Source organism: Doryrhamphus excisus, linkage group LG9 (assembly GCF_037039965.1).
Source record: "Doryrhamphus excisus strain RoL-2023G ecotype Guam linkage group LG9, RoL_Dexc_Guam_v1.1, whole genome shotgun sequence".
NCBI lineage: Eukaryota > Metazoa > Chordata > Actinopteri > Syngnathiformes > Syngnathidae > Doryrhamphus > Doryrhamphus excisus.
Window position 1 is genome coordinate 3530659 of NC_136365.1, and position 12959 is coordinate 3543617.

At 41.1% G+C, this 12959-nt stretch overlaps 1 protein-coding gene across 1 annotated transcript; it reads left to right on the forward strand.

Moving 5' to 3' along the window:
- The first annotated feature begins 459 nt into the window (after positions 1 to 459).
- srla (sarcalumenin a) lies at positions 460 to 9866 on the forward strand. The gene is made up of 8 exons (XM_078793207.1): positions 460 to 517; positions 3241 to 4323; positions 6734 to 6826; positions 6933 to 7028; positions 7506 to 7622; positions 8209 to 8442; positions 8868 to 9217; positions 9337 to 9866. The coding sequence occupies exons 1-8, from the start codon at positions 460 to 462 to the stop codon at positions 9829 to 9831; spliced, it is 2526 nt and encodes an 841-aa protein (XP_078649333.1). The 3' UTR covers positions 9832 to 9866.
- The last annotated feature ends 3093 nt before the right edge of the window (positions 9867 to 12959 follow it).

The window sequence follows — 12959 nt, forward strand, 5'->3', positions numbered from 1 at the left end:
GCATTGACACCTTTGGAGGTTTTTTGTATTGTACTACATGCTATTTCATTAGGAGAGGCCAAGAATAGGCCTTAGTTTCCAAGTCGAGCATTTGAGGGCAGTCCAATATTTACGTTGAGTTTATTAGTGGTTATTTGCCAATGTGTAAATGTACTTGGACAATGTTTTTGGAGGGAGTTTAACATTTTTAACAGTTAACAGTGAGATGTGTTTATTCAAGAGTTGCCCTTTAATATAGAAAATTCACACAATATAATAATACACTAGAATATTACTGTCCCTTTACAATAAAGTAAAAGCTTATTAGTGTTGGAATCCACTGGAGGATCTCCCCAAGCAGCCTATCAGGCTATAAGAACAGTTGCTGTGCCCCACCTCCACGGGCACATGCCCCCTGACCTTCAGCCAGAGGGGTATATATATCCTGGGAAGAGGAGGGGAAGGCCCCTGGCAGCCAAAATGAAGTCATTGGTGTGTGTGTGCGGCGTTCTGGTTCTCCTGGCTCTGTCTGCTGCAGGTATGGATGGGACGGTTTAGTGTTTGAGGTGTGAGATGTGCCGGTGCATTTTAATTCTTATTGTATAAGTGTTTCATGTCAGGTTTGTGGCAGAAATGGGGGTGCTGATCTAGTACTACACGAACAAAAACACACCTTTAGGCACCATCTTGCACACTTGTGATTATGAGTTTTTTGGCTTTTAATGTATTATAGTGCACCGGTGGAGCTTCATGTGGACGGTTTCCTGGCCTACAGGATATGTGCAGTACTGTAGCATCAGTCTTTAAGCTGTTTCATGCGCGATTGATTTTGATTCAGTCAATGAACAATAGGACTGGTCTTGTGTGCTGTGGGGCAATGGGTAGCTTTAAATTGTAAATGGAAATGTCATAGTCTGAGGGGTTGACTCAGTTAGTCTCACTTAGAACAATAAGTCAATGTGAAATTGTGTTTTTTCCAGTCAATTCAATAGTGTCTGTTTGTTTTTTTTGACATATCACAAGCAGTTCCCATGACATGAATGAATTCATTTAAATGAGCGCTTTTAGCAAATGCATAATTCAGCAATGGAGATGTATGCATAAGTTTGTTCATTTAGCAGCACTGGCAGCTTTTTGGGGAGGAGGATACCCTTGTGTGTCCTTGAACAGATTCGTTTTGGACTGCACAGGCAAGCAGCTGTAGTCACATGTCAGGCATTTGTCAGGCTGAATCGTCACCAGATACTCTTTCCCGAATGTATGCATGTCTTTATTACATGAATATGCACAATCAAACTTGAAGTTACATTCAAATACAATTTAAATCTGGCTGCAAAGGTGCTAAATCCAGCCAGCAGAGTCTTTAAAAAAAAAGATGCATGTTGTACATATATATGTTCACTTATACTTAACGGCCACAATATTAGATCATCCTGTGTAATCTAAGCTCCACATATAGTACATAATTGTAAGCTACCACGATGTATTCCGCTGGACTTCTATTGTATTTTCCTCATGCATTCAAGTACACAAATCCACCGGTGGCATAGTAGAGTGGGAATGTTGGTAATTGCAGTATTATCAACCCTTCACCAATGACAGCGGTCTCAATTTTAAAACAAAAGATGATATTTATATTGTTGCAAGGAATGCATGCAAGCAAGGTAATGCAGTATTAGCATGGCAGCCTCATGACAATCCCTGTGATGGAGAGCATCACATTCCTGGAAAAAAAGGAGCAGAAAATATCCCTCCTTCTGTCACCGGGGGACTATTTCTGCTTCAGAAAGGTGACATCCAACAGAGGCACCTGTCTCTCTCTTTCCCCACTTTCCCCACCTCACAGCATCACAGTGAACTTGGTCCCACCGTTACGGACACTTTTCCATTCATCTGGGTTGGGATGACGGCTCCATGGAGGTTACACAGTGGAAATACACAATGAATATGTTTGGGGGTATGAACCTCATGTTCCCTTGGTTACTAATGCTGACAATCTCCTCAGTGAGTGATAAGCTACAAAGCACATCATCTGTAATAAATATCGTAATGTATGATTCACTTGCTTAAAATAGAGGAATAGGCCTCATTGCAAGAGAGTAGACACTGGTTGCATCATTTAGGACAGGGGTTTCAAACTCAATTTACCTGGGGGCCACTGGAGCTAGGGTCTGGGCAAGTCCAGACCCTAGGTTTTCCAAAAAAAAAACGCATTTATTGTTCTTATTTTGGAGTCGCCAATTAACCTAGCATGTTTTTGGAATGTGGGAGGAAACCGGAGTACCCGGAAGAAAAACCCACGCATGCACGGGGAGAACATGCAAACTCCACACAGAGATGGCCGAGGGTGGAATTGAACCCAGGTCTCCTAGCTGTGACGTCTCCGCGCTAACCACTCGACCGCCGTGCCACCAATACACATTAATAACATTGTTAAATCTCCCCGAACATGCAAACTCCACACAGAGATGGCCGAGGGTGGAATTGAACCCAGGTCTCCTCGCTGTGAGGTCCGCCGTGCAGCCCGTTACAGAATTCAATATGTCTGAAAAAGAGTAGAAAGAAGCAGTTTATTTAATCCTACCTGTTCAATGTGTTTGCCATTTTTTAATAGTGATAGATCGGAGTGTTTCAGTTGAGTCGACTGAAGTATTTCACGATTACGTTTGGGGCAGTCTGATTGGACTATTAATCTCGCTGTCCAAACATTTTGATAGAAAAAGTAATTTGTGCTAATAACGAATCAAAAATGTTGTTTGTGTTTAACAGAAAACCGAGAGCCAGTTTCTTTGAGATGTTTGAGTCACCAATGAGGGATTGGATTAACTCTGCTCTGCTCAAATATTACTTATAATAAATAATAAAATAATAAATATTACTTATAATATTACAGACAAAATCCAACAAATGTATAAAAATCCTTAGTTGACATTTGAAAGCAGGGAACAGCATTTTCCCTTTACACTGTAGTAGAACTCTATTATTAGGAATTCAAATCCCGACACACACTAAGTGTTAAAACCTGTGCCAGCTACTTACAGCCCTCATTTTTCACACTGTCCCCACCTTGTAACGTGAACTGTGGACATACTTTTAGCTGTCTCACCAGAAGGTCAGAAGCAGTTAAAGAAAATGTATTATTATTAATCACCACTTGATATTCAATAAAATAAAGTCAATAAAAAACATAAAAAAATGACACCTCAACCTATGGAATAAGCATTACCTGCAATTATCCTAATTTCATGGCCTTGGTTCCAGGGTCCTCCATCCATGATGAGGAGCCACTGATGCCTCTGCGGGTTCAGGACCCCGAGAGGAACCTCTTCACCTGTGGGTGCGGCACAACAGAAGAACAGCCTAGCCAGAGCACTTCCAATGACACCCCGGCCCCGGAGAGGCCAATGTGTCAGCCCTGCAGCTCCGCAACTGCAGCATCTGAGGAGCATGAAGTAGAAGAACAGGTAACAAGTCATGCAGAAGAACAGGAAGAAACATCTCTACAGGACATTCTAACAGAAGGGGAGAAGCAAGATGGGGAGAAGGAGATGGTGGAGACTGAATCTGTTGCCTCAACTGCAGAAGAGTTTGCGGATGAGGGGGGAGAAAGCAAAGCAGAGGAAGAGTCTCCTCATGTTGGAGGACATGGTGCTGATCCCGAAGGGGAAGAACCACCAAAGGGACTGGAACCGCATATGAAGGAGGCGAAAGAAGAGGAACAAATGATGCTGAAGAATCTCATGGAGGAGGAAGTCTCACCAGAGAAGATTCCTGACATGGCTGCTGAACCTACACAGCCAGAAGAGACCAACTCTGAAACAGAAGTGATACCAGAACATGAAGTCGAATATGACACAGATCCAGAAGTTATGTCAGAACCTGAAGCAGAGTATGACGCAGAACCAGAAACTGAAGATTATGATACAGAAGCAGAAGCAGATAATACTGAACCAGAACCTGAAACAGAATTTAATGTAGGACCAGAAATCACAGATGAGGATGCTGAACCAGAACATAATGCAGAACCAGAAGTGACATTAGAACCTGAGGTAGACGATGACCCAAATCCACAACCTGAAGCTGTAGATCAAGGTGAACCAGAGATGGAAGCAAATCCTGAAGAAGAAATACAGAAAATTACAAATGACACTGAAGTAGAGGCGATTTTACAGCCTGAAGCAGAGACGCTGGTCATTCCTGAAGTGGAGATTGCTGAAGAAGTCATACCACAGTTGGTTGAGGAGGCAACAGTGGAAGATTCGGGAGAGGAAACAGTGGAGAAGGCTCCTGCGGTGGAGGACACTCCGGTAGAGGTCAAGGAACCTACAGTGTCTAAGGACGAAGGTAACAAAAGTTAATAATGGGTGCCAGAGGTTTGTTCAGCATGTACTACTGTAGAACGTAAGTAACCTGTCGCAGTTTCTTACTCCGTATTTTAAAAATTCATACTGTATTTTCCTAGGTACAGCTTAAAAAAACAGTTTATAACGGTTAAAGGGGACCTATTGTGCTAATTTTTTGGCTCTTTGTATTGAGTTGTGGACTCAACCAGCACAGAAGACTTTCTAGTTCTTCCAGAATCTGCGCCTATTCAGCTGTATTTCTTTGGATTTTGTGGTTCCTGTGAAAACAGTCTGTTCAGTCTGCAAGTCCTTAAAAGGACTTCCAGTTTGTACCGCCAGCTGCAAACGGTATCGGAGTTGATCATAAACGGCGATGTATCTACAGTAACGCGGCTAATTTATGACCATATTCTAATCTTGTGACATCGCCTATACTTCAGAAATACTTCGCATCATTTAAATACCGTGCCACTCGCAAGTCAGTGAGGAAGAAATAAGCATTACTTACTCTGACTCACGGTGCCGTCTTGGATGGAAAGCTACAATCATCACTCAACAACTTAACACTCAAAAGCGGCTAAGAAATATACAACATACATAAGCACCAATACGAGTTCAAAATAATAAAAAAAACAATGATTTTAACTTTTGATTTTAACCCATCATGCATTCCAGTTAATTGCAGTTAATTGATCAATAGGCTCATTCATTCATTCATTCATTCATTTTGTACCGCTTATCCTCACTGCATTATTAATAGAAATCTAGAATAAACAGACATAAAGTGACTTTAAGTCACCATTGTAGCAAGGAAGTGACAATTCAGACGCAGCCACTTTTTGAGGAAATGGGAAATGTGGTACTTCATTCATTAACGGCAGCAGCATTCCACTTATTTTACAGTATGGTTATATATTTACATTTCAACAAATAATATATAAGTAGCTATGCACAAACCACATCGCATGGTTGCAATCAACATGTAAAGTGTGTGAAGCGTCATGGCATTAAAGGTCTACTTTGTCTCTGCCGGGCATGTGGATCCCTCGGAATATGACACTGTGTGTGGCTGAAGAGGAGTTAGTGGCAAACTCTGGTACAGAAATAAACAGACCAAAATAGCAGAGGAAGTGAATTGACGGTTAGATGTGCAACGACGTGATATAACAGTCAGGCATGTCCTGAGCACAAATGGACCAATCAGTTGTGTCTCAGCAAACCTTTCACATTCGTATCACTAATTAGATATTCCTGGACTTAATAAACAAAGAACGTGACACCATGAACAAAAACAAAAAGCATCAATGATAATCTTACGACAAATCTAACTGTCTTTTCTTGGTAATGGTAATGGTAATGGTAATGGTAATGGTAATGGTAATGGTAATGGTTTTATTTCATTTGAACATCCATCAGATTACAATTGAGTGCATCCCATAATCAGTTCACAGTTCCACATGTCCAAAAGGAGTAGGAAGAAGCAAAGCTTATTAAATCCTACCCCTCCATCTGGTACTTTTACAATCAGTAACTGTTCCATTTGTTCACTTCCTGCTTTCCATAATACAGTTTAAGGTTTTTTTTGTTTTTTTTTAATAATGTACCGAAGTACGAGGTGATATGACCATACAATGACATAATAGGTACCATAGTAAGTGTCAATATAGTGATATATATATAGCACATCATGACTGGTTCAGGACTCTTCATCCTTGTATTTATATAAACAGTAATGATAGCTTGCATGTGCGAGGCTTACATCAGTGCCATAGTAGAGGAAGGAAGAAAAGGAGTAGGAAGAAGCAAAGCTTATTAAATCCTACACCTCCATCTGGTACTTTTACAGTCAGTAACTGTTACATTTGTTCACTTCCTGCGCTCTATAATACAGTTTAAGGTTTTTTTTAATAATGCACCTCGTACTGAAGTAGGAGGTGATATGACCATCCAATGACATAATGGGTACCATAGTAAGTGTCAATATAGTGATATATATAGCACATCATGACTGGTTCAAGACTCTTCATCCTTGTATTTAGCAAACATCAACTGCTTGTATTGTTTCTTGAATTGGCTCATCGTTGTGCATTGTTTGAGGTCCTTACTCAATCCATCCTATAGTTTGATTCCACATACTGAAATGCTATGGCTTTTTAACATAGTCCTAGCATATAAGTGTTTCAAATGTAGTTCATCCCTGAGATCATATTTCTCCTCTCTTGTAGAGAAGTATTGGATGACATTTTTAGGTAATTGGTTGTTTTTAGCCTTATGCATTATTTTAGCTGTTTGGAAATTAACTATATCAGCAAGTTTAAGTATTTGTGATTTGTGTATTTATATAATCAGTATTTGGATCAATGGTTTAGTAGCATCAATAACTTTGATTGACAATGTGCTTTTCCAATCAGGAGAAGTAAATGAGGGTCCAGTACTGAGGGACCTGTCCCACATTGAGGACACACTGCGACTGGCTGCTGCCGAACCCTCAGCACAGTTGACAGGTAAGGAATGGAATGAAAATGTGATTTCAGTTGTAAGGTAAAAACACACTCCACACTGTGGCATGCGTGGTATAACATATGATCTTCCACTCGTACGTCTTTGTAGCGGCAATGAAGAAGCTGCTGAACATCTACCACACTGCCATCAAACCAGTAGAGCAAGCCTACAGGTACAATGAGCTGCGGCAGCATGAAGTCACAGGTGAGCCACACTCATTATGGCTGCAAAATGCAACAATAATAATAATGGCGGTCTAGTGGTTAGCGCTGACCTCACAGCTAGGAAACCAGGGTTCAATTCCACCCTCGGCCATCTCTGTGTGGAGTTTGCATGTTCTCCCCGTGCATGCGTGGGTTTTCTCCGGGTTCTCCGGTTTCCTCCCACATTCCAAAAACATGCTAGGTTAATTGGCGACTCCAAATTGTCCATAGGTATGAATGTGAGTGTGAATGGTTGTTTGTCTATATGTGCCCTGTGATTGGCTGGCCACCAGTCCAGGGTGTACCCCGCCTCTCGCCCGGAGACAGCTGCGATAGGCTCCAGCATCCCCCGTGACCCTTGTAAGGATAAGCGGTAGAAAATGAATGAAAATGAATGAATAATCATTGTTCTTTTTAAAAAAAAAAAGGTAAAATCACGAGACAAATTCCTGCTTCTGTTCTCCCTCGCACTTTATAGATGGAGAAATAACCTCAAAGCCTATGGTTTTGTTCATTGGACCCTGGAGTGTGGGCAAGTCCTCTATGATCAACTACCTGCTGGGTCTTCATGGCACGTCACAAGAACTCTATACAGGTTAATAATAATAATAATAATAATACATTTTATTTGTATAGCGCTTTTCAAAATACTCAAAGACACTTTGTAGAAGAATGGAGTTGAATAAAAGCAAGTAAACAATACATAAAAATACAACATTCATTGGTTAATACACAGTTAAAACATGAGTAAAAGTGGGGTGGGGCACAGCAGTCTGGTATAAAAAGTTGGACATTAAAAACAGATTTAAAGAGGTGGGTTTTTAGTTGTTTTTTGAAACTGGGAAGGTCAGGGCAAGCACGGAGTGAATGGGGCAAAGAGTTCCAAAGGGTGGGGGGCTCTGTCTCCCCAGGTTCGGAGCTTGGTCCTACAGGGGAGTGCCAGGAGGTTGGAGTCTGAGGAGCGAAGGGGAACAGGGATTGTGTGGATGGAGCAGGATCTGTGAGATATGGGGGGGGGGGCGGATCGTGGAGGGCTTTGTAGGTGAATCTACTTCAGGAAACCACTTATAGTTAGTATTTGGATCTCAAATCTACAACAAGAATTTAACAACATTAAAATGAAAATACTTTACATGCAGTAAAGAGTATACTTCTATGATATATTTTCACCCCTATGCCAGGTGCTGAACCGACTACGTCTGAGTATACCGTCATAATGCACGGAGAGAAGTTTCGCACCATCGAGGGCATCGTGATGGCGGCCGACACCTCACGATCCTTGTCCCCTTTGGAAAAGTTCGGTCAAGGTTTCCTGGAGCGACTGGTGGGCTTCGAGATGCCCCACAAGCTGCTTGAGAGGGTCACCATTGTCGATACACCCGGCATCATCGAGAACCGCAAACAGCAAGAGAGAGGTAATTCAACATATTTGACTTTTTGTGGGCGGCACGGTGGACTAGTGGTTAGTGCGCAGGGTTCAATTCCACCCTCGGCCATCTTTGTTTGCATGTTCTACCCGTGCATGCGTGGGTTTTCTCCGGGTATTCCGGTTTCCTCCCACATTCCAAAAACATGCTAGGTTAATTGGCGACTCCAAATTATCCATAGGTATGAATGTGAGTGTGAATGGTTGTTTGTCTATATGTGCCCTGTGATTGGCTGGCGACCAGTCCAGGGTGTACCCCGCCTCTCGCTCCAAGACAGCTGGGATAGGCTCCAGCACCCCCTGCGACCCTCGTGAGGAAAAAGCGGTAGAAAATGAGAATGACTTTTTGTGCAGAAATGACTCTCCACAGATATTCTATGGAATTTAAGTCATGTATTCCCCCCCCCCCATCAGGATACCCTTACAATGAAGTGTGCCAGTGGTTCATTGATCGGGCTGATCTCATCTTCCTGGTGTTTGACCCCACCAAACTTGACGTTGGAGGGGAGCTTGAAATGCTCTTCAGGCAGATGAAGGGGCGTGAGTCCCAAATCCGTCTCATTCTCAACAAGGCTGACAGTCTCTCCACCCAGGACCTGATGAGGGTCTACGGAGCCCTGTTCTGGAGCATGGCGCCCCTCGTTAACGCCACAGAACCTCCTCGGGTGTATGTGAGCTCTTTTTGGCCTCTGGACTACGCTGTAGATACTAGCCGGGACCTCTTTATGAAGGAGGAGATCTCTCTGCTGGAGGACCTCAACCAGGTATAACTTTTCACTCACAGCATGTATTGTATGTACAAGTACGTGCGTATATTTATTGGGGGTATAGTTACCCCCAACAAAGCAGAGGAAGTCCTAATTTCTGGTTCTTGTTCCTGTAGGTGATTGAGAACCAGATAGAAAATAAAATAGCGTTCATCCGTCAGCATGGCATCCGTGTTCGCATCCACGCCCTCCTTGTGGACCGCTACCTCCAGACCTACTACGACAAGCTGGGCTGGTTTAATGACCCCCACGAGGTGTTCCACGACATTGTCACTGACCCAGACAAGTACTACATCTTCAAATCCATTCTGGCCAAGACCAACGTCAGCAAGTTTGACCTGCCCAGCAAGGAAGCCTATCAGGATTTCTTCGGCGTTAATCCCATGTCCAGCTTCCAGCAGCTCTCCTACCACTGCAGCTGGACCGGAGGCTGCATGCTGGATCGCTTAGAGAAGGCCATCTCACAGGAGCTCCCGACTTTACTCATGAGTGTTAGCAAGGACGCGCCTGTTCTGGCGAAACCTGCCCCCACACCTCAGACCCCGCTATCCGCCACCTGTGAGGGCCCTGAATGTGAGGAGAAACCCAAAAACCGTTGGAGGAAGCAGTGAGATGGATGGGAACGGTGCAGAATGAGAAAGCACAGAGGCAGCCTTGGGGCTTTTCTGCACGTTCTAGAAACTGAACATGGGGAGCCAAACGAAAAGTGGTACTCTGCACACCTGGGTACAAAAACACCGAAAAATACATGGTAATGGTAATGGTAATGGTTTTATTTCATTTGAACATGCATCAGATTACAATTGAGTGCATCCCATAATCAGTTCACAGTTCCACTTGTCCAAAAGGAGTAGGAAGAAGCAAAGCTTATTAAATCCTACCCCTCTATCTGGTACTTTTACAATCAGTAACTGTTACATTTGTTCACTTCCTGCTTTCCATAATACAATTTAGGGTTTTTTTTGTTTTTTTTTTAATAATGCACCTTGTACCGAAGTACGAGGTGATATGACCATACAAGGACATAATGTGTACCATAGTAAGTGTCAATATAGTGATATATATAGCACATCATGACTGGTTCAAGACTCTTCATCCTTGTATTTACTTCTCAGAACCTATTTATGTTGGATTAAATGGATTTTTCCAATTATAACACTTCAACTAGTCTTAGAATAACATTAAATCATGTTAAATTATATCGATAGAGAGGATATCTAAAATGTTGACAGCTTGACAAAAGAATGAACTAAATTCATGGAACAAATATTGGACCACCATGGTTAAAATAGCTCATTTTTTGGCAGTATAATGCCATTGCCAGTGGCGGCCACCCTACTGGCCATCTATACAATAGAGGTATCAACATAAGCCACCTCTATGTGAGTAATGGTCTCACCTTGGTCACTTCAATGAAAAATGTCTGACTCCGCCAATGGCTGTATCTTTATCAGGATAACTATGGAATTGGCCAAATACTTAAATTAAACCTTATGAACTACCTAGTATCTTTACATCATTGTATTTATTCACACAAATGTCCCACATGGGCACCAGTGAAGTGTCCTTAAAACCTATGCAGGATTACTAGAAGGTAATCCACTCAGTTGTGTTCGGTGAAGATGTCATCTTCCACATTTTAATGTTTCCATTTCCACACTAGGACTACAATCATGTGTATTGTTCTTTGAACAATACATTAAAGCCTTTATATACCATCTGCATGACATATAGTCTTCCATGAAGGCATTCTTTCTTCATTTAGATCCGTTTAATTTTGAGTAAAAATTATTTTCAAATATACTCTGCTCTGTTTCCTATTTTAGGATACTAAGTCACCACTGTGAATGAAAAGATATTTAACTGTAAGATCCTTATATCCTGTATTGTTGCTGACTGTGGATTTTTAATGTTAATTGCATCAGTTTGTCTGCTAATAAACAGAGAAAGAAGGATAGATACTTTTGACTGGTTTGTGCCTGCAGAGCCCAAAATGTCCACTGGAAGGCGCCGCCAATGTATTTGTTCAAGATATCAGGGAAATTTACAGAATTACCAGGGAGTCAACACCATCCTCCTCGGATGGCACTACAGCAGGGGTCTCAAAGTCAATTTACTTGGGGGCCACTGGAGCTAGGGTCTGGGCAAGGCTGGGCAGCATCAGGTTTTCCAAAAAAAAAAAAAAAACGCATTTATTAAAAACAGAAAAATATACAAACTTTTTCAGTGCTTTGGTTCCGATTTTCTACAAGAAAAGCTCTGATAAAACATTCCACTGTTCTTAAATATCTTAATTTTTATTTTTCTGCACAAAATAAGATGAAAAGTAAATAAACAAATCAAGAATAAAGAAAATAAATCAATCAGTAATAAATAAATATAATAATAATAAAACGGCAAATAATAAAAACTTAAGAAACCACATATAGTTGGTGGGTAGACAAATTATTTTTTTCAGATTAAAATGAACAAAGCATTATTAGAGCCCTGTAGACATGACAAAACACGACTATAGTCACATTTATACTTTTTTTATTTACAACATATTGCGCAACTGCAGGGTCTTGAGACACATGCTAACTCGCAAACTAGAGAGCTAGCGACCTAAACGGTAGCCTTCAAGTTATATCCTTTAAACGTCAATAGCCAAAAACTTACCACTTCCACACGGATAGGGAGGATAACTATTAACAGTTATTTAGCCTTTAACATGAACATTAATCAAACGTAATAATTTTTTCTGGGTACATGATACCATACAGCATCCATATCAAACTTGAGCGGGCCGCACTAACATTAAACTTTCACATCAAGGCGGGGGCCTCAAACTAGTGTCCTGCGAGCCACATTTGGCCCGCGGGCCGCGTGTTTGATACCCCTGCACTACAGACAAAATAAGCACCATGAGCATATATGTAAGAAATCTTAAACATGTTGCTCCATACTCAAAATTGTCCATACTGTAGGTGAGAATGCAATTGTGAAAAGTGTTTTGACTGTATGTGAAAGCTAAAGCTCATTTGGAAGTTCCTGTATGTGTAAGCATGCGCAATATGTGTTTACCGAGCCCCTGTCCAAAGTGCTAATACCATCTTTATCAGAGCATCTTTATGAGCACTGTGAATTGGACGCTCTTGAACATAAGCACACGAGCGTGCACACGCCACCCACATGCCATTGGTACACACACTTGAACAATGCACACAAGGTTATGGTTTATTGGAATCATATTTGATGTGTTATTGCCAAGAAAGGACAAGCATACAAACACACCCACGGTGAATCAGCTCAGTTAGTGTGTTTATAGTCTTGCTGCCAGTTCCCAGTCATCACATTGCTGACTTCCAAAATGCAAAAACTGCTCTACAGTGTATCCAGTACTGTCTCTCACAAAGTCAATACGCCGTTCACAAACACGGTTAATTGGCGACTCCAAATTGTCCATATAGGTATAAATGTGAGTGTGAATGGTTGTTTGTATATATTATATTATATTATATTATATTATATTATATTATATTATATTATATTATATTATATTATATTATATTATATTATATTATATTATATTATATTATATTATATTATATTATATTATATTATATTATATTATATTATATTATATTATATTATATTATATTATATTATATTATATTTCTCATTAATAAATAATATGGGGTCTTCATGGTTGTTCAAAGTGGTTAGCGTGCAAGCCACGCAGCTAGGAGACCAGGTACTC

Bases quoted from the DNA above. Each gene is read 5' to 3' on its own strand.
- srla (XM_078793207.1), top strand. From the start codon at position 460: ATGAAGTCATTGGTGTGTGTGTGCGGCGTTCTGGTTCTCCTGGCTCTG. The intron at 6,827-6,932 runs GTAAGGAATGGA...ACGTCTTTGTAG, and splicing joins ACCCTCAGCACAGTTGACAG to CGGCAATGAAGAAGCTGCTG. The intron at 7,029-7,505 runs GTGAGCCACACT...CGCACTTTATAG, and splicing joins GCGGCAGCATGAAGTCACAG to ATGGAGAAATAACCTCAAAG.